The sequence below is a fragment of the Hevea brasiliensis genome, chromosome 6, assembly GCF_030052815.1.
Source record: "Hevea brasiliensis isolate MT/VB/25A 57/8 chromosome 6, ASM3005281v1, whole genome shotgun sequence".
NCBI classification, from domain to species: Eukaryota; Viridiplantae; Streptophyta; class Magnoliopsida; order Malpighiales; family Euphorbiaceae; genus Hevea; species Hevea brasiliensis.
Genome location: NC_079498.1, coordinates 11920635 through 11942700, shown reverse-complemented (window position 1 = coordinate 11942700; position 22066 = coordinate 11920635). Strand labels below are relative to the sequence as shown.

The 22066-nt window shown below is 36.2% G+C and overlaps 1 protein-coding gene and 1 pseudogene across 2 annotated transcripts; one reads left to right on the top strand and one right to left on the bottom strand.

Annotated features, from left to right (window-relative positions):
- Positions 1-1000: 1000 nt before the first annotated feature.
- Positions 1001-11095, bottom strand: LOC110631560 (ATP-dependent 6-phosphofructokinase 5, chloroplastic-like; annotated as a pseudogene). Its single transcript, XR_009149418.1, has 12 exons — positions 10563-11095; positions 10298-10388; positions 8567-8640; positions 8223-8334; positions 7858-7953; positions 7593-7694; positions 7417-7491; positions 6602-6742; positions 6205-6503; positions 5727-5807; positions 4673-4801; positions 1001-1969 (listed from the first exon to the last, which is right to left on the bottom strand). The product of XR_009149418.1 is annotated as an ATP-dependent 6-phosphofructokinase 5, chloroplastic-like (transcript).
- Positions 11096-17586: 6491 nt separating this feature from the next.
- On the top strand, positions 17587-21826 carry LOC110650519 (MDIS1-interacting receptor like kinase 2). The gene is made up of 3 exons (XM_058147926.1): positions 17587-17620; positions 18849-20579; positions 20902-21826. Exons 1-3 carry the CDS (start codon positions 17587-17589, stop codon positions 21264-21266), a joined length of 2130 nt encoding a protein of 709 aa, XP_058003909.1. The 3' UTR covers positions 21267-21826.
- Positions 21827-22066: the final 240 nt, after the last annotated feature.

Genomic DNA, 22066 nt, shown 5'->3' with positions numbered 1-22066 from the left:
TAAGACCCTTTAATGAGGTCCACACGACTATGACAGTAACTTGAACAGTAAGTACTGACTTAAGTACGAATAAAGCAGTAATCTAATGTCACCAAACCACCCATTTGACTGACCACAGTACCAATAATAAAAGCATGTTCAATTATAATTTTTTTTTTAAATTAACCCATTAATTTAATCAAGAATCCCAATATCAAACACCCATATGTGCATGACATGTAAGACGAAGTCACCAAAGGCACAATCAATCGACAGAAGTCTTGAAATGAAAAAAAAAAAAAAAAAAAGAAGCAGACATGCACCATTCTCATCTGGTGTGGAGAGGGTATCTTTTATGATAAAAAAAAGTAGCTAGATGGGGATAATCTTGGTTGTAAGTATTGGGTTTCTCTGCGTGGATGTATCTGTTTAACTTATTGCTTTGTGGGGACCTAAAATATGGTCACTGCAGCCTCTGCAAAACTGGGTTTTGGTTGGTGGAGGTTTTAACATCTTCTGCTGCTGTGCACAGGAAAACAGAAATTAATTTGTAGGGCTATTTGTATTATAGTAATATATAGTATCATTTGAAGGTATATGGAGTTGTGTTCACCGAGATACTGAATGTTGACCGGACGAGCATTTGGGGTGTGGCCAAAGAGAAGACAGACCAGAGAGACCAACGCAGAACCCAATAAAAGAAAATTTTTCTTTTAAGTGTGCGTGGTGATGACTTGACGATCAATCCAGAGAAGGTAATTGCGGTAAAAGGGATTGGTCAGTGCTTCTTTGGATGGAATGAAACGCAGAATCGCAGACGAACAACATTGAAATAAAGCTCAAATATAGTCATGTACTTTAATTGAGATAATCAAATGCAATAGAGAACTTCAATTGATATAAAGAGTCATAAAAGAACTAATTGAAAGGAGAGTTTATTTACTCATAGAATGAAAGGTGAGAAATTTTTAGATCAAAAAGCTTATTTTGAGCCTAATTGAACATCGCCAAAACATACATGGACAGAATTGAGCTTTATTCCAAATAACATTCGAGTTCATCATGGATCATATTCTACCAGCTGATACAAACTTCATCGTGAAATTATAGGTTGTCTGTGGAGTTTCAATTAATAGAGAATTTTCTTCTCCCCTCGGCGCCGAAGGGCACGCCTTTTAACCAAAAGTGAAGTTGCAAGCTTCACATGCCGAAAGGTCAAAGAGATAAGAAACACATCGGCATAACTTTAGATACCATGCGTACCAGTCATTGACCAATCCTTCATCTTGGGGCTGAGGGGAGGGGGGTGTGGTCAAATTCACTGCTGCTTTTAGAAGGTTACAGCGACTACTGCAGTACAAAATATTCACCATATGAATGTGTGTATTAATTCCAATTGGTGGTCTTCCAGGACTTTAATTACAGCAGATCCGACCCAAGCAATCATCTTGAATCATGTCTTAAGTTTTACAGATACAGACAGTGTAGTCTCGTTCACATGGTGAACTGCAAAAATTTTGATGTACAAAAATAGGTAATGACACATTAAATAGTGCAATCAGAATTCATGTGTCAAGCACAAATTGCTTGGGTGATTCCTGTAACATTTTATTACTATGGTGCCTTGTGATTTCGAAAACTGGCACTGAATAATTTTCTCATATAGAGGAAATTTCATCCTCTGTATTATTTCAACAGCCTATGATGATGAAAAGTCTCTAGCTAAGTGCTAATCTTCTAAAGCTGGTATTATGTCCATTAATGAACTTTTTGAAACTTTGATTTCTTAATTCTTTAGCATAAATTAGAAGGCTTAGGCAATTTAGATAAAGTCAGGCTGGCCTGTCGAAGTCAAGCAACGATGCCACATCCGGCTGTTAGGGTCTACAGCCCTGGGATGAGAAATAACTTCAGGAATGGGAAAGTAGACGTAGTGAGTGTTGCATATTCCTACAGTAATTCCGCTATATCCGGCAAATGCACCATGGACCTGTCAAAACCACAAATTCTGATTATATGCTCATAGACAACGAAGTCATATGCAAATAAATACAAAAGCCTAATTCAAGTATCAGGCACATGGAAAATATGGAGGGATGAAGATTAAGGCCTACCTAAGTAAAGATAACAACACTACTTATTCCAGGGAATTGATATTTTCAGAACCAGAATCCAACCTATTAAGAGAACCAAATTAAAATGACTTTCAGTAGTTCAATTCAGTTTGCTTCCTAGCTTCAATGATTTTTTTTTTTTTAAATGAAAATTCTTTTCTTTTTCTATTTTTTTTTTTTAATTTTAGATATACAACTCTCATTTTGTGGAAATACTCCTATTCATCCAGTTATCTGATATTTTGTTTAATAAATTATTAAACTAGATTCAGGATAATTTTTGAAAGTAAGCATAATTCATTTTAACTTACCATGAGACTTCTCAAATGAATATGTATTTGCTTTTCAAGAGATTATAGGTGCACTCTCTCCCTGAAAACATGGGTCCCACCTCCCAATAATTAAGCAAAAACTTTTTTATTGATCAAAGGGAGTACTATTTTTTAGTGCTTCCAGTGTATCCAATAATTACTTTTTCCTAGGAATAGAAAAGGATCGGGGTAAAATTTGCTTATGTTTTTTATATTATACAAGTAAAAAGATATAAAATAAAAATGATTTTTTGAAGTCAGGGCAATATGAAGGTGAGATCAGGTGGAGACCCATCCTGAAACTGCTTCCTTAGCAGCGAAAGGATTCCACATCATATTATAAACAGGTAAAAACTGATGGAATGGGCTAAATTGCCATCTCTACATTTTGGGCTAATCACAAAAATAACCTAAATGGTTAGGATAACTTTCAAACTAAATCTTTTATTAAAACTTTAGCAATTAAGCCCTTTCAACATAAGAACTTTGTTTATCACATGGAAGGCACACATGGAAGCCATTAATTGATTAAAATAAGAACAAATTAAAGATAATACTAAAAGGAAAAATCATAAAAATGCAAAAATATTGTGCTATAAGAATAAAAAAATAAAAAAGAAAACTTGAAATTTGCAATCCACAATCCCTGCCCTCCCTCTCACTCTATCACACAATTGCCAACCCCCTCTTCTGAATCCTCCCTATCTCACAATAATCAAAACCCATCCCCCAACCCCAACTTTCCCACCTTTTTATCTTTGTTTTTGAATATAAGAAAACTAGAAAATGAAGAGAAAAAAAGGAAGAAAAAGAAAACTAAATCTTCTAATAGTTTCCTGTTGACACCCAAATCTCTAGAAATTGTGTGGAAGACAAGAGAACTGAAAACAAAAAGGGGAAAGAGGGGGGACTTTTGTTTCTCCAAATTTTTCTAAACTCGATCCGCTGAAACCCCTATATATTTCAGTGAAATATCTAAACAAAAACCCTAACAGAAACCAAAACTACCACCACCAGACAAGTGCCCTAGAATGTAGTGTTAAAATAAAATTGCAGAAATCAGCATCAAAAACTTCACCAAAACCTCAAAATGCCCCATTTTCTTAGAAAAATGAAGAAAAGAAATAAGACCTAGAATCAATGCCACTCTAAAGACTCTTTTAATCTTGAGTAAGGGCAGTTCGAAAATTGAAATTGATTCCAAGGCAGGGGTCAAGGCGGGTTTTGAAGTTGGATAAGCCCATGGTTGAAGACAAACAAGAAGACGATGAAGGAAAGGAAGAAGAAAATATGATTGTTCACAAAATTGATGTCTTTCTGAATTTCATGGAAAAATTTCTTCAATTTCATGAAGATATGTCACAGAGCCCATGTAAATGATGAGTTTTTAGAGTTGAGATCTAAATAAAGGATTTTCAGTGCTGGGAGATTGAAATATGGTGATTAGAATGAGGATAGGAGAACTTGGTGGCTACTAAGCGTGCCATAAACCCAGGCCTCTATAACCTTAATAACCAATTTGGTGGCTGTAAATATTTTTGGGACTACTTTTCATCATTCCACAAGGACCAACACATGTAGATATGAGAATTCCCAACAAATCTATAGGAAGTAATTAGTAAATAACTTTCTAAATAAGAAATTTCGTAGGAAGCTGCACAATACCCAAAATTTTGCTTTTCCTCAACTGCACCAGCGAGGCTCCCCAACTGAACAAGTCTAAACAATATGCAAACTGATATGAATGATAGATGTTCACTAGTTCAGTTCGCTGTGATTGTTCAGAAAATCATATTTGGTCAAAATGGTACAAACTATAACTCAATTCAACCTTAGTCCAAAGTCCAAACTAACTGGGGTTGGCTGTAAGGATCATTTTCCTTCACTATGTTAAGTTCAAACTTCATAGTAAAGCATATACATTTGTACCAAGCAATTTTCAAGATACTATAATGGCAATAAAGCATAATTCAGCAACTTTACTAGTCTAAGAAAAAAATCACAAATGTTTTTGCTCCTATACTTGCAAATATATCACCTGGGCTAATATCTTGTTAATTGAATATGAACTAGACAAAATCCTCATGCTTCTCTCAACTAACTAAAAAAGGCAAGAAGCCTGAGGCTAGTTTCAGCCTTTCAGGTTAAGCATCACTGAGTTCTATATGATTCTTTCACTAAAAAATCCTGACCATGCACATACTCTGTTCATGGTTTAACTAAGTACACATCATATTATTACATAGAGAAAGAGGACGAAACACTTACGGCATTTTGTCCAAGAACAGTACATAAGATTCCATCTGATGCATTTGCACGACATGCACGGATCATGTATGTTGGATCAATATACTTCACATCAACATGAACACCAATCTCCTTAAAATATTTTTTTGTCTGACAAAAAATATTTAATTAAATTAGTGTCAGAGTGGGTCAACCAGGAACCATTTGCAGATGCAGGTAATCAAAGATCTAAGGGAAAGGACTCAAAAAGTATAAAGTTATCTATTGATCAATTGAGTTAGCTAGTATCTACATAAGAATGGAAAAGGTAGTCTCATTTATAGGTGAAAATACCCTCCTTGTCCAAAGCAAATCCTCCCCCTCATCCCCTTTACAGTCCAAAAGGAAAAAGGTAAAGATTAGTGGTTCACAATGTAATAATGAACTCATGTTAGTACTCTCAGATAGCAACACCACCAACTAAGCAGTGATTGATATTTTCTTGATAGGAGTTAGGGTGATGGAACATAAAACATAATGTCAAAATTATCAAAGACTATTGAAAGGTTTCACTGGTTCAAGAACAAACGAATGATTCACTGGTTCTCTATTTAGCAAGTGACTCCTATGTAATTCCTATAAGAAGCATGAACGCTATTTGATCCATGTAGTTCAATTACTGAAACATTATGCAATATAAGATTGCAGTAATATGACAAAAATATTAAAGTAATTCATTGGATAATGATTTGCAGCAATAGCCCGTATAGGAAAACAGCTCGTGTTGTTATGTCCATAAGGAACACAAATCACAAATATCTGGCTGAAAAAGATCACATAAAACTGTTCTCTGTTATGTTAAATAATCATGATAGCTTAATAGAATGGGTATCTCAAATGAAGTGAAATGAGGGAACAGGATAGCATTCGAAGTCTCAAACAGTTGAGTTGGCAAATAACAGGTTGAAGAATTGTATTAATGCAGCAGGTGAAACTTCTAACCACAGTAGATGAAGTTCATGAGCATAGAAAAAGTTTGACATTCAATCCAACCATTTACTTGTAATGACATTCATGTGAATAGACGATCACTAACCTCTTGTTGAATGTGCACCCCAATGTCTCCAAGCACAATGTTTCCGGGTGCATCAGTAGCAATAGTTTTCTCCAGGAAATTCTGCACCAAAAAGCAACAGAATCATGCTTTTCAGAAATTACGACAAGTATAAAATCCTAATGATTATTATGATCCCTTAAGTTTAACAAAAATAAGTACTGGAAATTATTTCTATCACTTGAGAAATCTCAATATTAGTTTGCCCATGGTTGCATTTATTTGCCATTTTTTAAATTTATAATCATAAAAATTTTACCTTCTAGATTATGTCATTGATTTGTTTTGGTAAGCTGCAAGTAACTTGATGTAATCAAATTTAATGAATACTACTACCTTTTCTAAGCAAAAATACTGTAGTTAAGACACCGAATAATGGCAACATGTGCATGAGCACATGTGACGAGTGACTAGTGTAACAAATAGTAAAATGGTCTACAAACTTCAGAATGCAACACACCTGTCCAGCTCCCTCTGCTACACAAACCACAGCTGATCCCTTTGTTTCAATTAGGTATTTCAAATGCCTCAAAACACCATGAGGCCCATGTAAATGAAATGGTACCTTAAAAAATGTATACACTAATTAAATTAATATAGGTCCACAATAATGGATATTTATTTGTTAGCAAGTATAAATACCTCGGGAATAAAAAATTTGTCAATTTGTCCACTAGCTAGGGCTGCATGCATGGCTATAAATCCACTGCTACGACCCATCAATTTCACAACTCCAATACCATGATAAGCGCTATGTGCCTATGAAATGCAGATCCGTGAAATAAATGTAATAACAAATGTAAGAATAGTTAAGCATGTATGTATAACAGAAGTTATTAACAAAACCAAATTTGTACCTCAATGTATGCAGAATTTATTGCTCGCTGTGCTTCTTCAACAGCAGTGTCAAAACCAAAAGTTTTATCCATCAACAAAATATCGTTGTCTATAGTTTTTGGAACACCAACTACAGCCACTTTCAACCTTCGTTTACGGCACTAAAATCAGAAGTTCAGACAAGATAATACTCAGCAAAGAGCAGCAAAGGGTATAGAGAAAGCATTTAACATATTGGGAAAAAGTGTTGAACAAGTGTTTTATAAGTGGAGATCTAGTAAGATCCCTGCTGATGTAATAACTTAAGGAATTACCTATATGTCCCTTTGTGTTAATTAGCAAATGTTACTAGCATATCAAAAATTCATTTCATACCAACTTGGAAGTGAAGAAAACAAAATCCTAACAACACAAAACCAAACGTATATCCTTCATATAATTTCACCCCTATATTTTTTTAATAAAAAATTTTAAAGTAGTTAATATTATCAGCATTAAATTTTTTTTGCTAAAAAAAAAAATAATTCAGCCCATTGATCTGCTACATAATTTCCATGTGTACATTACCACACTTCCTCAATAAAATGCGTACAATTGTCATAAATATTAAATTTCATGGTCACAATTGATAAAATAAAAAGGTTTTTGACCAAAATTAAACATGCAGGTAAAGTTTAGGAATTTTTCTTTTAATTATCATTTCGTTACTAAAGAAAACTTTGTTGCAGGTTTCACAATTGGTCCACTCTCAGATTGAGATCATATTAATGAATGATAAGGCAAAATGAGTTTAACATAAGGCAATAAATCAGTACAAAGTTACAGGCTCAACAACCTCATAGTGTATTGCATTAGCTCCAGCATGTGTACCATTCCCACCTAACACAAAAAGCATGTTGATTCCGTTTTCCTGGCATTATCATGCAAACATATCAGAACATTATAGCCTAACACCGTGAAGCATTTTGATACTAGCAATTTAAACAAAACCAAAATGAAGTAATTAAGCACCTCCATTCTGTCCACCATGTCACTAACACTCGGTCCTCCACGTGAAACTCCTAACAAGCTTCCACCAGAAAGATGAATATTTTGAACTACTTTCCTTGATAGCTGATAACAAAATTGAAATCTAAATGGGTTAACTTTAAACTTACAATTTAAGTTTAAAAGAAAAGCAAATATCTTCTTTGTTTACCTTCACAACATAATAACAGAAGCTTATATTTTTACTGATTTTTGACAAACTATTACCAGGAAAGAAGAGGGAAATTACCGGCATTTCACTCAAATCATTGTCAGAAAATCCTCGATAACCAAAAGGAATCCCAACTATCTTTTTGACACCATATATTTCAAGTGTGATGACAATCTGCCGAACTTCTAAAATGTAAGTATGCATAATAAAAAGAAACCTAAAAAATTTGATACGTTATATGATTTCCATATATGCACATGTGCAAGCATGCAACTTTTAATTTATGTCTGAAAGTGATACAATGTAATTTCACAGAAACTCAAATTTCTGGAATTACTTCTGCAGCACCAGGGAGTAAAAAAAACATGACGGTTTATCAAGAGAAGAGTGAAGGCTACATGTGGATGAAGATTACAATAAGTTGGCATTTAAATTACTCTGACCTGTCTGATGACATCATTGTGAACAGGGCATAAACCACCACAAGTTACAATTGCTGCCTTCACTTCTTCAGGTTTGAAGTATATTTTCTCCCGAGGCCCAGCACGATGAACCCTATGAAAATTTAAGTATCATGTGCATCACAAAATATGATAAGTTTAGAATGAAAACTAATCATTCATAGATCATCAAATGCTATAATATTATGGTAGCAATAAATGTTATTAGATCTAAAAAATAATTGTACAACATGTTTTAGTTATCCAATATGGTAAAACTAATTGCACTTGCTGCTAGGAAATGCATGCATTGCAAATTTACATAAAGAGTTGGGAGTCATAATTACCATTGTTCAACCCAAGTACAATCAGGATCAATGCACTCAGCTCCAGCAGATGTCGGAGACGAGAAATGTATGACCTGAAATATATAGTTAAACGAGCAAAAACAAAGTAAATCATAACCTGTCTAAACATGAATTATTTGTCCAAAGGGATATAAATTGTTACAATCATGCCCAAATATTGCAAGCAAAATTCTCACATTTAATCAAGCTTTAAGTCCCTCGTGTTCAACCAGACTTTGGTAACTGAAGCAGACATTCGGTTGATGTAATTATTGAATTGAATTTCTTGCATCATCTACTGAGGAATGTTGAGCCGAGAATAAAAACAATTTTGTAGATAAAAAAGTTTCATTTTCCAATTGTTCCATATATGTATAATATACGCCTTCTTTGGTTGAGAGATGGTTGAGTGGACTAAAGCATATTGCTAATCCGTTGTAAGACTTATTCGGGGTTCGAATCCCTCTACTTCCGCTTTCGGTGATGACTTTGAAATTTTTTTATCTTATGGAATGTGTTAGAACAAAAGAGGGTATCTATTAGGTACATACAAGTGTTGAAAGATATGTATGAAGGAGCAACTACTATTGTGCGCACAGTGGGAGGGGACACAAGAGATTTTCTGATCTCAATTAGATTACACAACCATAAGCCCTTACCTTTTTACATTAGTTTTAGATGAATTGACGAAACATATACAAGAGAGTATTTCTTGGCGCATGATTTTTACGGATGATATTGTTCTGATAGATGAGACACGAGAATGAGTCAATAGAAAGCTAAAGCTTTGGAGAAATACTCTAGAGTCAAAGGGTTTTAAGTTAAGTAGAACGAAGATAGAATACATGCATTGCAAGTTCAGTGAAGGCCAAACTGGTGATAGGGAAGGAGTTAGTTTGAATGGAGTGGTACTGTCCCAAAGTAATCACTTTAAATATCTAGGCTCAATCCTTCAAGTAGATGGGGGATGTGAGGAGTATGTTAGTCATAGGATTAAAGCTGGATGGTTGAAGTGAAGACGTGCCACGGGAGTTTTATGTGATCGTAAGATTCCCAATAAGTTTAAAGGAAAATTTTACCGCACAGCCATACGACCGGCTATGTTATATGGTAGTGAGTGTTGGGCATTGAAAGAGTTGTATGCGTCTAAGATAAGAGTTGCAGAGATGAGAATGTTAAGGTGGATGAGTAGCCATACTAGACTAGATAAAGTCCGTAATGAGAGTATTAGAGAAAAGGCAGGAGTGGTGCCAATTGAAGATAAGTTGAGAGAAGGGAGATTGAGGTGGTTTGGTCATGTGAAGCGTAGACATGCGGAAGCTCCAGTTAGACAAGTAGGGCATATGAGGATAGAAAGAAAAAAAGGGGTAGATCTAAATTGACTTGGAAGAGAGTAGTACAACATGACTCTGAGTATTTAACCAAAATCGTTTAGAACGGAGAAAGCGAATTTGGAATAAAAGCTTAATTGAGTTGAGTGAGTTGATTTTTATTTAAAATTTAGGGAACTTTCTGGTTTTATTTAATATTTAAAAATGTAGAATAGTGTTGCCTAGAATGCAAAGGGCAAACTTCTATTGGAGAAAGAACTACAAACGTTTAGCCACTTCAATTAATATCTAAAGCTAGTATACATAATTCCCACTAATGAGCGTGCGTGTGCGTATATTTTCTTGAGAACTAGGTGAATGTAATTTGATTTGCAAATTTCTAAGAAAGGCCAAAATATACCTTCAAAAGCACCCTGTCATTATTGTTAATGTAGCCATGCCACTCCTCATCAGATGGATAACCACCAGCAAAATCCTCCGACACCGGAGTCCTGTAAAGTAAATTTGATCATGGGAAGAGAGAGGGAGAAACTTCTACTTGAGCACCAACATAAACCAAATCAGTTAAATTGGAAAAGCTTTAAAAAATCCGCAAAACTGAAATCAAACAAAACATGATTCAACAACATAATTCAGCTCACTAATCAACTTTTTTTTAAAGGCACCTCATCTTGAGACAGAATGTAGAGGGAATAGGCGCAGCATCAGGAAATATATCAGTGATATGAGGGATATTAAATCTCCGTTGAAAATCCGCCTGGTACTTGATTTTCCAATCAGGATCACTGAAATCAATCGCGGGACTCTGCTTCCAAATTTTCGCGAATACACCACTCCGCTTGGGGATTCTACTTGACCTGAACCTCGGAACGCGAGAATTGGGGAAGGAGAAGCCATGGGAACGATGACAGTGAAGGGAAGGTTTGGTGCGCAGGAGAGAAGTGAATTTGGGGGCGGCGATCGCAGAATGCGAGATAGAGTCCATGAAACGCGGAGATTTCCAAGTTTTTTCAACTTCAAGTAAAAGCAAGGGTGTTTGGAATGTGGAGAGCTAATGTAGTGGAAGAGAGCGAAGAGAACGAGGGAGGGAGGGAGTGAGAGAGTAACAAGGAAAACGGCAGAGGAGGATCGCTCTTATTTGTAAAACCAAAACCAAGCTGTCAAAGTCAAGTTGGCACGTTTTGAAGTTCAACGAGATCCTTAATTACCACATTACCTCCGGAAATGAGTAGTTTAGTTTGGTTTGGCTACCTACACTCCCAAGTCCCACATTTCAATTATTTCCCTAAGAGAGTAAGAGTAAGACTACTTACTGCTCCCATTAACCTTTGCCAGCCTGTCACCGCTTATTTTGTCATGTGTTTTGTGCATGTGTTTTTTTCGATGGTTTCCCTTCTTGCCATCTTAACAATTATATTATTCATTTCCATTCAATGATCTCAAAGCTGTGATGGATTTTCTACTCAAAGCATCTATAACTACATTTGCCTTCCCAGGATGGTAATCAATCACACAATCATAGTCCTTCAGGAACTCAATCCATCGCCTTTGTCTATGGTTGAGCTCCTTCTGGGTTGGCACGTATTTTAGGCTTTTGTGGTCTGTGTAAATGTAGCACTTTTCACCATACAAGTAGTGCCTCCATATCTTCAGTGTGAAGATAATTGCTGCAAGTTCTAGATCATGGGTAGGGTAATTCTGTTCATATGGCCTTAGCTGCCTAGAAGCATAGGCGACCACCTTCCTCTCTTCCATCAATACACACCCTAACCCATTATGAGAGGCATCACTGTAGACCACAAAGTTCTTTCCCGACACTGGCTGTGTTAACACTGGTGTCTCAGTCAACATAGCCTTCAACTTCTCAAAACTGGTCTGACACTTGTCATTCCAGTCAAATCTGACATTCTTGTGTAACAACTTGGTCATTGGAGCAGCTATTAATGAAAATCCCTTCACAAATCTTCTGTAATACCTAGCTAGCCCCAAGAAACTTCTGACCTCAGTTGTATTCCTGGGAAGCTTCCATTCCATCACTGCTTCTATCTTCTTGGGATACACTCTAATCCCATCAGCTCACACTATGTGTCCAAGGAATGCAATCTCATTCAACTAGAAGTCACACTTGGACAACTTAGCATACAGCTTCTTTTCTCTCAGGGTTTGCAGAACAATCCTTAAATGCTCATCATGTTCTTCACTGGTCTTGGAATACACCAAAATATCATCAATAAAGACCACTACGAACCGATCTAGGTATGGATGGAAGATACGGTTCATAAGGTCCATGATTGCCGCTGGTGCATTTGTTAGGCCAAAGGGCATCACCAGAAACTCATAATGCCCATACCGGGTCTTGAATGGAGTCTTTGGCACATCTACATCCTTCACCCTCAACTGATGATACCCTAATCTGAGATCAATTTTTAAAAATACTCCTGCTCCCTTCAACTGATCAAACAAATCATCAATTCTAGGCAATGGATATTTGTTCGTCACTGTCACTTTATTCAACTGCCGGTAATCGATGCATAACCTCAAAGTCTCATCCTTCTTCTTTACAAACAACACTGGAGCTCCCCATGGTGACACACTGGGGCATATGAACCCCTTATCTAGTAACTCCTGTAACTGGATTTTCAATTCCTTCAATTCTGTAGGTGCCATCCTATAAGGAGCAATAGATATTGGTGCTGTACCCGGCAGTATCTCAATAGCAAATTCAACTTCCCTTTCTGGTGGCAAGCCAGACAATTCTTCAGGGAACACATCGGGGAAGTCTCTTACTGTGGGTATGTCACACAGATCTGGCTTAGCCTACCTAGTATCCACACATATGCTAGGTAGGCTTCACAGCCTTTTCTCATCAGTTTTCTTACAACTGTGGCTGAGATGACATTGGACAAGAAATCTGTCCTTTCCCCTATAACTGTGATCTCATTACCCTCAGGAGTTTTCAAAGAAATTCTTTTCAATTTACAATCAACCATTGCCTGATGACGTGATAACCAGTCCATTCCCAAAATCACGTCAAACTCATGAAAAGGCAACTCAATCAGGTCTGCCAAGAATTCATACCCCTGAATCCTTATTGGGCAACCTTTGTACACTTTGTTCACCACTACACTGTGGCCCAATGGATTAGTGACTAGGATGTCTTGGTCACACTCCCCTACTAGTGTCCCCCTTTCTACTGGTAGGTTGATGCAAATGTATGAATGAGTAGATCCTGGATCCACCAATGCATGCACAGATGTATTGTAGAGGGAGAACGTACCCCTGATGATGTCCAGGGCATCTTGTTCCTCCTGAGCTCTTATGGCATAGGCTCTGGTAGGTAGGGGTGTGCAAACGGTCAGTTCAGTTTCGAACCGAACTGAACCGATAAAATCGAAAACCAAAAATCAAAAATTTAAAAAACCGAACTAAACTGATTAATAAGAGAAAACCGAACCAAATCGAACTTATAAATATCGATTCGGTTCGATTTTAAATCGATCAAACCGAAATTTATAAAATTTCATATTTTTAACATTAAATCTCAATAATAAAACATAAAAACAAAAAAAAATAGAAATAAAAACTCAAAAATCTTAAGGTTCAGTTCAGTTTTCTTTGATTTCGGTTCGGTTCGATTTGGTTCGATTCCGTTTGATTCGATTTTCTTTGATTTCCTATATATATTAATAATTTCGGTTCGATTCATTTTTTTTTTTATGAAAATAACCGAACCGAACCGATTAACCGAAATTATCAAAATTATAAACTTAATCGAACTGATTGAATTTTAAAATCGAACCGATTGAACCGAATTGAATCGGTTCGGTTCGATTTAAATCAAATCGCTCTCCCCTACGGTAGGTGCTCGCCTCGTGCCTTTCTGGCTCAGATGCAGGCCTCTGTGATGGTCCCACTGCCTCAGATTTTCCAGATTTCCTACCCCTTTGTGATACAGAGGCAGTGCATGCGCTTGTGTTGGAGCGGTATGCGATTCTGCGTGGGCGGTTTCTCAAGCGATGCTCACAACCCACACCTTAAGCAGGCACCAGTCACTCTCCAACACTCCCCCTTATTCCATTTCAGGTAATGCGGACATGCAGAAGATGCTGGGGCTAGTCCACTGAACCCCTTCCCTGGAGAGCTGCCCACTGATGGTGTGGACTGACCTCTCCTAGGGGTGAACTATGGCCTGGGCCCCTGAGACTGACCCTGACCTTGAGGTTGATCTGAACTCTATGCAGGTGGACCTTTGAACTTTTTTCCTGGTGCAGGAGATGAGCTAGACTGACCCGGGCCCCTCTTCTGTTGTCTCTCCCTTCTGGTCTGCTCAATTATTCTAACCTTTTCAACTTTTAATACAGCTTCCACTAACTTGGTGAAGTCTATAATTCCCAAGGCAGTAATCATGACCTTTATGTTATCATTTAATCCCTTTTCAAATCTCTTACATCTCTCGGCTTTATTAGGGACTATCTCCCTTCCATAACGACTCAATTTGACAAATTCCTTCTTATACTCGGCCACTGTCAGCTGTCTCTGCCTCAGGTTAATGAACTCTCTTCTTCTCTCTTCTAGGTATACACTACCCACATATTTCTTCTTGAATTCTGAGAGGAAGAAGTCCCAAGTTATTACTTCTGACTGCACTTCACTGGACACTGTTTCCCACCATTGGTAGGCATCATCTTGCAACAAAGATACAACAGCTTTTAGATTTTGTTCAGGAGTGCAGTGGAGTTGTTTTAAAACTTTGCCTGTTCTGTTCAACCAGTTTTCGGCTGTAACAGAATTATCTTCTCACTTGCTAAAGAAATCTAATGCTCCAAATTTTCTCAGTCTTTCCAGGTGTGATTTCTGCTGTGGAGGTGGTGGTGGTGGTGGCATTGCCCCAGCCATTTGTCTGAAGAACTCGGCCATTTGCTGGAACATGGCCTGTGGAGGCTGAGCAGGCTCTGCTGGAGCTGGTGGAGCAGGTGCTCCCCTACCCCCAGTCTCAGCTGCTGCAGGTGGAACATGACTCTCCACTTTCTCCTCAACTGCCCTCTGTGATGTGGGGTCCATATCTTATTCAAAATAACAAAGACAACAGATATGCATTAGTGTCACCTTGACTCTTACAAATGCAATGCATGGTATGGACTCAATCTAGGCCTAGAAATGCCTAAACCGTGCTCTGATACCACTAAATGTGACACCCCTTACCCGTCTACAGTGTAGTCGAGCAAGATATGCCACACAGTGTACCGAAACACCATTTTTTATTTTAATTATTTTTATCCTTCCTTATTTATTTCTTTCATAGTTATGAAATACAATTTGTGAAGTATAATTCATTTAAGTCATTTATGAAAAACATAAATTTATTTGAGGTTCCACAAATTTTATAGAAAATCCGGCAGAGTACCAACTAAAAATGGAGAAAACAGTTCTTCGGAACCAGAGAAATAGTTCTTCGGAACCTGAGAAAAACACTTCCAAAATTCTCAATCAATCCCAAACTCCATTTCATCATCAAAATCTCAATATTTTTCAACTTTATTTCCATTTCTCAATCATTCATTTCACATGATATTCATATACAAGTCATACATAAATATTCAATTTTTCATTCATAAACACAATTTCCATTATTTACATCAATACCAAAATACATTACATAAGTCTTAATTACACATGAGAAAATAAAAGTTAATTACAAAATACCAAAATAAAACCTAGTGTCCTACCAATGCACTGATGACGGTGAGGTGACACGGATACTATGCAGAGTTGTAGAAGGTCTCACCCAGTCTGTGGTCTATTGGGCTCTCGATCGGTCTCTCCAGAACCTACGCGTAGCAAAAAGCAACGAGCTAAGCAATAATGCTTAATGGTGCCAATAATAGAATAAAAAGAAATAACAGAAAATAAATATGCAGTGCATGTTCTAATGTCTTATGCAGACAATTTTTCGATCATTAATGGTAATCTTATTTATTTTGTACTTGTTATATTCATAATTTCATTAAATTTATTCACTTTCATTTTTTTGGTTGCCCAAGTAATCTATACTGGATGACTGGACTGGATAAACGGGTAAACTGGCACTGGGTATCAAGTACCTCGGGCCGTCACACCATCGGTCACATATGTATCTCCCGGTGTGCAACAGAACAGCTAATAAGCTGTAATAAACATTAGGCACAAGGCCAAGTATCATCACAATGTCAGAATGGCTCAAAGCCATAAAATCACAGAATGGCATAATGCCATGTGCAGTACTGCTAACTGAATCGTATTGGCATGCCAACCTATCCAAACCAACCTTGCTAGGTGTACTAGGGCATGTTACACTTTTAAATTGTACAATTCTTGAAATTTAAGTTTAGGTGTTACTATTCATTTCATTAGTCAACTAAAATGTTGACTTTTGCATAGGCAATAGGTACATTGGTTCTAATACTCCCAACATACCACATTTTGCATTCTAAAGTTGTTGGTATTGGTTGTCAATACCATTTCTATGCTTAGTGTTAGTTGTTCAAAATTTTCAGATTTCAAGCCTTGTGTTTACTATTCCATTGGTCATTTTTACAGTAGGAATTTGGCAAAGTTATCTTCATGAAAGTTGTTCCTTACTGTGTCTAGTTACATTTCTTTTTTTGAATCACTTCATCTGGAGTTTTGTGGCTCAAGTTATGGCCTAAACACCATAACTGGCCGGATTGTAAACTTTCCAAATTTTATGGACTGACCAAATCTACAGTATTTTGTGCAGTGACTGCAGGTCACTTTTTGAACATGTTATGGTCAAAATTTGGATTAGGTTTCTTCATGAAAGTTGTAGGCCTATATCTCAGCTTTCTGCTGGTAAAATTTCAGGTCAATTGGACCTTTCTACACTAAGTTATGACAAAATGAATAAATACTGTTCATTTAGTCATTTTGCCCAGTCAGAATGTGAGTCACCCAGATTAGGGCAATTTTTAGGTTAACTTGGTTTGGTTTTCTGGGCAGGGTTTCTTCACCAAAGTTGTGCCATTATGTGTCTAGTTTCATGTCCAATTAGTCTTGCACCAATTGAACCTATACAACTCCATTTATGGCTGTCCAAACCTGCTGGATTCACACCCAGTCCTACAAGTCAGCAAGGGCAGCCTGCCTAAGCTCAACTCCATTATCCTTACTCACTTCAATTCCTCCTCACACACATTCAAATGGTCACTAATTGACCATTACAATGTTAATATACTATTACATGAGCAAAACCCTAGGTTTTTGCCACAAACCCTAACTCCAAAATTTCAATTTATCCCCAATTCATGCATATCATATGAATTATCATCTCCACTCCCTTTACACTACTCAAATACATTAAACCAATTTAATTCAATTTTAACCATCAACATTATCCCTTCCTTAGGGCTGCCAAATTCCATGGTGTACATACACATAAGTTTTATTTCATTTGGCTTACAATTTCATACTCATTTTAAGTCCCTAACATGGAATAAAGAGAGAAATATGCATAAATAAGCACTAACCTCTTGTAGCTTAAATCCAAGCCAACCAAGACTTTAATTTTTCTTTACTTTCTTACTCTTTCTTGGCTGCCAAACACTTCTCCTTGGTGTGGGTATAATTTTTAGTGAAGGGAGGATAAGGTTTTGAGATGAATTGAAGTGGGAAATGAAGCTTAAGGGAGCTTTAATGGTGGAAAGGGTTTTGGGAATGGATTCCGCTGGTTGGAGGTAAGGGAAGACAGAAAATTTGGTTAATTTTTCTGCCCATTTCACTCTTTTAATTAGGTTTATAGATAGGTGTCACAATGTGATTGGTCATTGGGGTTTTAATGACATCATAATGATGTCATTCCCATTTATTCCATTTTTTTTCTTTTTCTTTTCTACTCATTTTCAATTCAATTTTTAACAATATTTATTCACATTTTTTATCATAATAATTATTTACTTAACTGGACAAGTTGGCCAAAAATCACCTTTGAAGGCAAAATGACCAAAATGCCCTCCGTTTGGCTTAACAGACTAAAATTGTCTGTACCAATTGAAAATTTTTTCTAAGCATTTTCTTGGCATTCTAATGCCATAGGAATCTTAATGACCCTTCTCTAGAGTCCCAAAAATTATTTTATGAATTTTCCCTCGGGTCTAAGGCTCCTAGTTGCGAGAATCGCAACTTCTTACTAGGTTACCCATACTAGGGCACCGGCTCATTTAACTTGGTTGTATTTTATTTCTAAAATTTTTTCTAAATTTTTCTTATTAATATTTGAGTTAATTATGGTTCCTCACTTTAGTTTAAATATTTTTCCGGGCGTTCTAGCTGTCCGGACCGACACTGGTCACCGAAACAGTAGAATGTACGGAGTTGCTATAGGGAGGGTGTTACATATATATATATATGTATATATATATATATATATATATATATACACACACACATATAACAATAATGAAAGATGATGAAAATACCTGTTGAGAGTATTTGGTAGAAAAAGGAGGTGATAAACAGACTTTGAGAGCAAAGTTTAACAGAAAGAGATGATTAGGGTATATATATTTCAAGAGTTCTATTAGGTATAGAATGGGATAAGAGTTATTATTGAACTGGATTGTTCAGATTACAGATATATATTTAATTTCAAAAATAATATATATATAAATAAATAAATAAGCAGGCCATCCAATAAAATATTTCTCTTTTTTTTAGATAAATATATTAAATTATTGTTAGCTAATTAAAATAAATAAATAATAAATAGATAAAATATTGGGTTTCCACATACTTTCCCCTTAAAAGAAATTTGGTCCCCGAATTTAAATAGACAAAATTCTAACCTGAAGAATCAAATAAGTGAGAATATTTGGCTCGCATTTCAAATTCTGTCTCTCATGTGGCACCACTACTTGAGTGATTATGTCACAAGACTTTGACCAAAGCCACTTCCTTAGACCAACTCAACGGTTCCCTGCCTTTGGAATTCAATAATCTTTCTCATTTGAAGTCATTGCAATTGTATGGGAATGGATTCACTGGTTGTTTGCCAGAAAATGTATGCCTTGGAGGGTTACTTGAAAATTTTACTGCTTTCGATAATTATTTCTCAGGTTCAATCCCCAAAACCTTGAGAAACTGTACTTGGTTATTTAGACTTAGGCTTGATTGGAATCAATTAACAGGGAACATTTCAGTTGATTTAGGGATATACCCACATTTGAATTACATTGATTTGAGTAACAATAGATTGCATGGAGAGCTTTCATGGAAATTGGGAAAGTGGAAAAACGTCACAAAACTAAAATTGTCAAACAACAACATCTCTGGCAGCATACCACCCGAGCTGGGAAATGCTACTCAATTACATTTTATTGACCTTTCTTGGAATCATTTGCAAGGGCAAATTCCTAAAGAATTGGCAAAGTTGAAGCTGTTGTTCAAAATTTGTCTTAATAATAACAATCTTTTTGGCGTTGTCCCTTTAGATTTGAAGGTGCTATTTAATCTGGCTGAACTTGATTTAGCAGCAAATCATCTAAGTGGTTCAATTCCTGAACAACTCGGAGAACTTCCACATTTATTGATCTTGAATTTGAGTCGAAATGAATTTACAGGAAGTATTCCGTTTGAGTTAGGGGATCTATCTTTTCTAGAAGTTCTTGATCTTAGTTACAATTTGTTGATGGGACATATACCACAACAACTTGGGCAACTGAGAATTCTACAATTGTTGAATCTCTCTTATAACATTCTTTCTGGTTCGATTCCAACTACTTTTGATGATTTGACGGGCTTGACTGCTGTGGATGTATCCTACAATGAGTTAGAAGGTCCTATTCCAGATGTTAAAGCCTTCCGCGAGGCTCCATTTGAGGCATATAGAAACAACAGAGGCTTATGTGGTAATGCTAGTAGTCTAAAGGCTTGTACGTCTATCAAAAGTGGTAAAACCACTCAGACAAAGAGCAAAAAAGTTGTCATTCAGATTGTACTTCCAGTTTCGGCCACTCTATGTCTTATGTTCTTGATTGGAGGTTTCCTGGTTCTTCTTCGACGCAGCAAAAGAAAAGCCCAATCAAGGGAATCAAAAGATAAAGATACATTGGTGATACCTGGTCATGATCCAGAATTACAGTATGAAAAAATCATTGAGGCCACAAAGGATTTCGACTCCAACTATTGCATTGGGGCAGGTGGAAGTGGAGTAGTTTATAAACTTGTGCTGCCATCAGGTCGAGTGTTTGCTGTGAAAAAACTTCATCCATTACAGGATGACAAGTCAGGGAACTTGAAAGCCTTTGAAAGAGAGATTCAAGTGTTGTTAGATATTCGGCATCGAAATATTGTGAAGTTACATGGTTTTTGTTCACATTCAAAGCATTCTTTTTTGGTTTATGAATTTGTGGAAAGGGGTAGTTTGAGAAGCATCTTAACCAGTGAAGAGCAAGCAGCAGAATTGGATTGGATCAAAAGGCTAAATATTGTCAAAGGGGTGGCTAATGCTTTATCTTATATGCACCATAATTGCCCATTTCCAATCATTCATCGGGACATTTCTAGCAACAATATTCTTTTGGATTCAGAATACGAGCCTCGTATATCTGATTTCGGCATAGCTAGGCTTTTATTGCCTGACTCATCTAACAGGACCTCATTTGCTGGTACCATTGGATACGCAGCTCCAGGTACATGCAAATTTATATATATATATATATATATATATATATATATATATATATAACAGACCCTTTGTATTATATATGTTCACACACAAGCTTTAAGTTTCCACTTCATTTTCATATTATGAATTATTTAAATCTCTTTTATAAACGATATTCTTTCTTGTAATTTTAAGGATTAGTTTGAATTAATTTAAGAAATAATGAAAAATTACATCTGAGTTTTCTGAGTGTTTTGATTTAACGATTTGTAGCCATAATATTATTAGGAATATACCTGAAAAATTAACATATCATTAAGCATAATTATACTTTTTCTCCCCCCCAGAATTAGCCTACACAATGCAAGTGAATGAAAAATGTGATGTGTATAGTTTTGGGGTGATAACATTGGAGTTACTAATGGGAAAGCATCCATGCGACCTCATCTCATCTCTTTGGTCATCAGCATCTTCCTCATCACTGAATGATCAGCATAAATTGTTAAAGGATGTGATTGACCAGCGTCTTCCAGTTCCTGAAAATCAAGTTGCAGAGGGTGTTGTCTACATTACCATGTTAGCATTTTCGTCCTTGCATATCAATCCCAAATCTCGGCCTACGATGCAACAAGTTTCCTCGAAGCTGATTGCTAAGTATCCTCCAATTTCGAAGCCATTCTCCACAATAAGATTAGAAGAACTATTTCCCTAAAGTAGTGCCAACGTTTGAATATTTTCTTGCAGGTATGTATAGATGTGTCCATTGAGTGTCCCTTTCCTTTTATATTTTCTTACTTTGTCATATATTTCTTTGACTTGTGTTTTGTTTTATTAACTAATACTAGATTTACTGGTTGATTTGCCCCAGATTTATTCTAGTGTTGATGGTGTTATTTTAGAATCTGACTCTAAAATTGCAGTGACACTAAAATTGCCAATTCCATTATTAATAGTGTGTCAACTAGTGTTGCAGATACCGTTGATCCAACATAATTTCTGTGAAGCAAGTAGTGTTGCAGATATTTTAGCCAAACAAGAAGCATTGCGATCTGAAGATTTCATTCCTTACTTTTGAGTTTTTGCCTTGGGTTTTCGGCGTTAATTTGGGTTTGCATTTGCGTTGTTTTGATTGGAACTTCTGTTCGATGTAATTTTGGTTGTCTGTACCCCTCATTTCATGCTTTTTTTTACTTAATATGCCATGTTCTAGGTCAAGTGTATCAGGGTGGCCTATTGGCCAGATTTTAGTAAAGCATGTTCGTGCTAAGTTTTTTCTGGATTTATTAATAATAAAAAATAATGTTTATAAAAAAAAATAGTGTTACTACTCTTTAAGGCAATTTGGCTTTACTAGATCACTGAACTCCTTGAGATAAATTGTATTAAGCACAAATTGCCTAATTATTTAATTAATTTTCAATATTGTGAGGTTTTAATCTTGCTACACTCCACTTCCATTAATAGAACATATACAAAGTTTTCCCAAACAATTAATTAATTCGATATAAGAAG

Bases quoted from the DNA above. Each gene is read 5' to 3' on its own strand.
- LOC110650519 (XM_058147926.1), top strand. From the start codon at position 17,587: ATGGTGGAAAGGGTTTTGGGAATGGATTCCGCTG. The intron at 17,621-18,848 runs GTTGGAGGTAAG...CCACTTCCTTAG, and splicing joins TTTGGGAATGGATTCCGCTG to ACCAACTCAACGGTTCCCTG. The intron at 20,580-20,901 runs GTACATGCAAAT...TCTCCCCCCCAG, and splicing joins CATTGGATACGCAGCTCCAG to AATTAGCCTACACAATGCAA.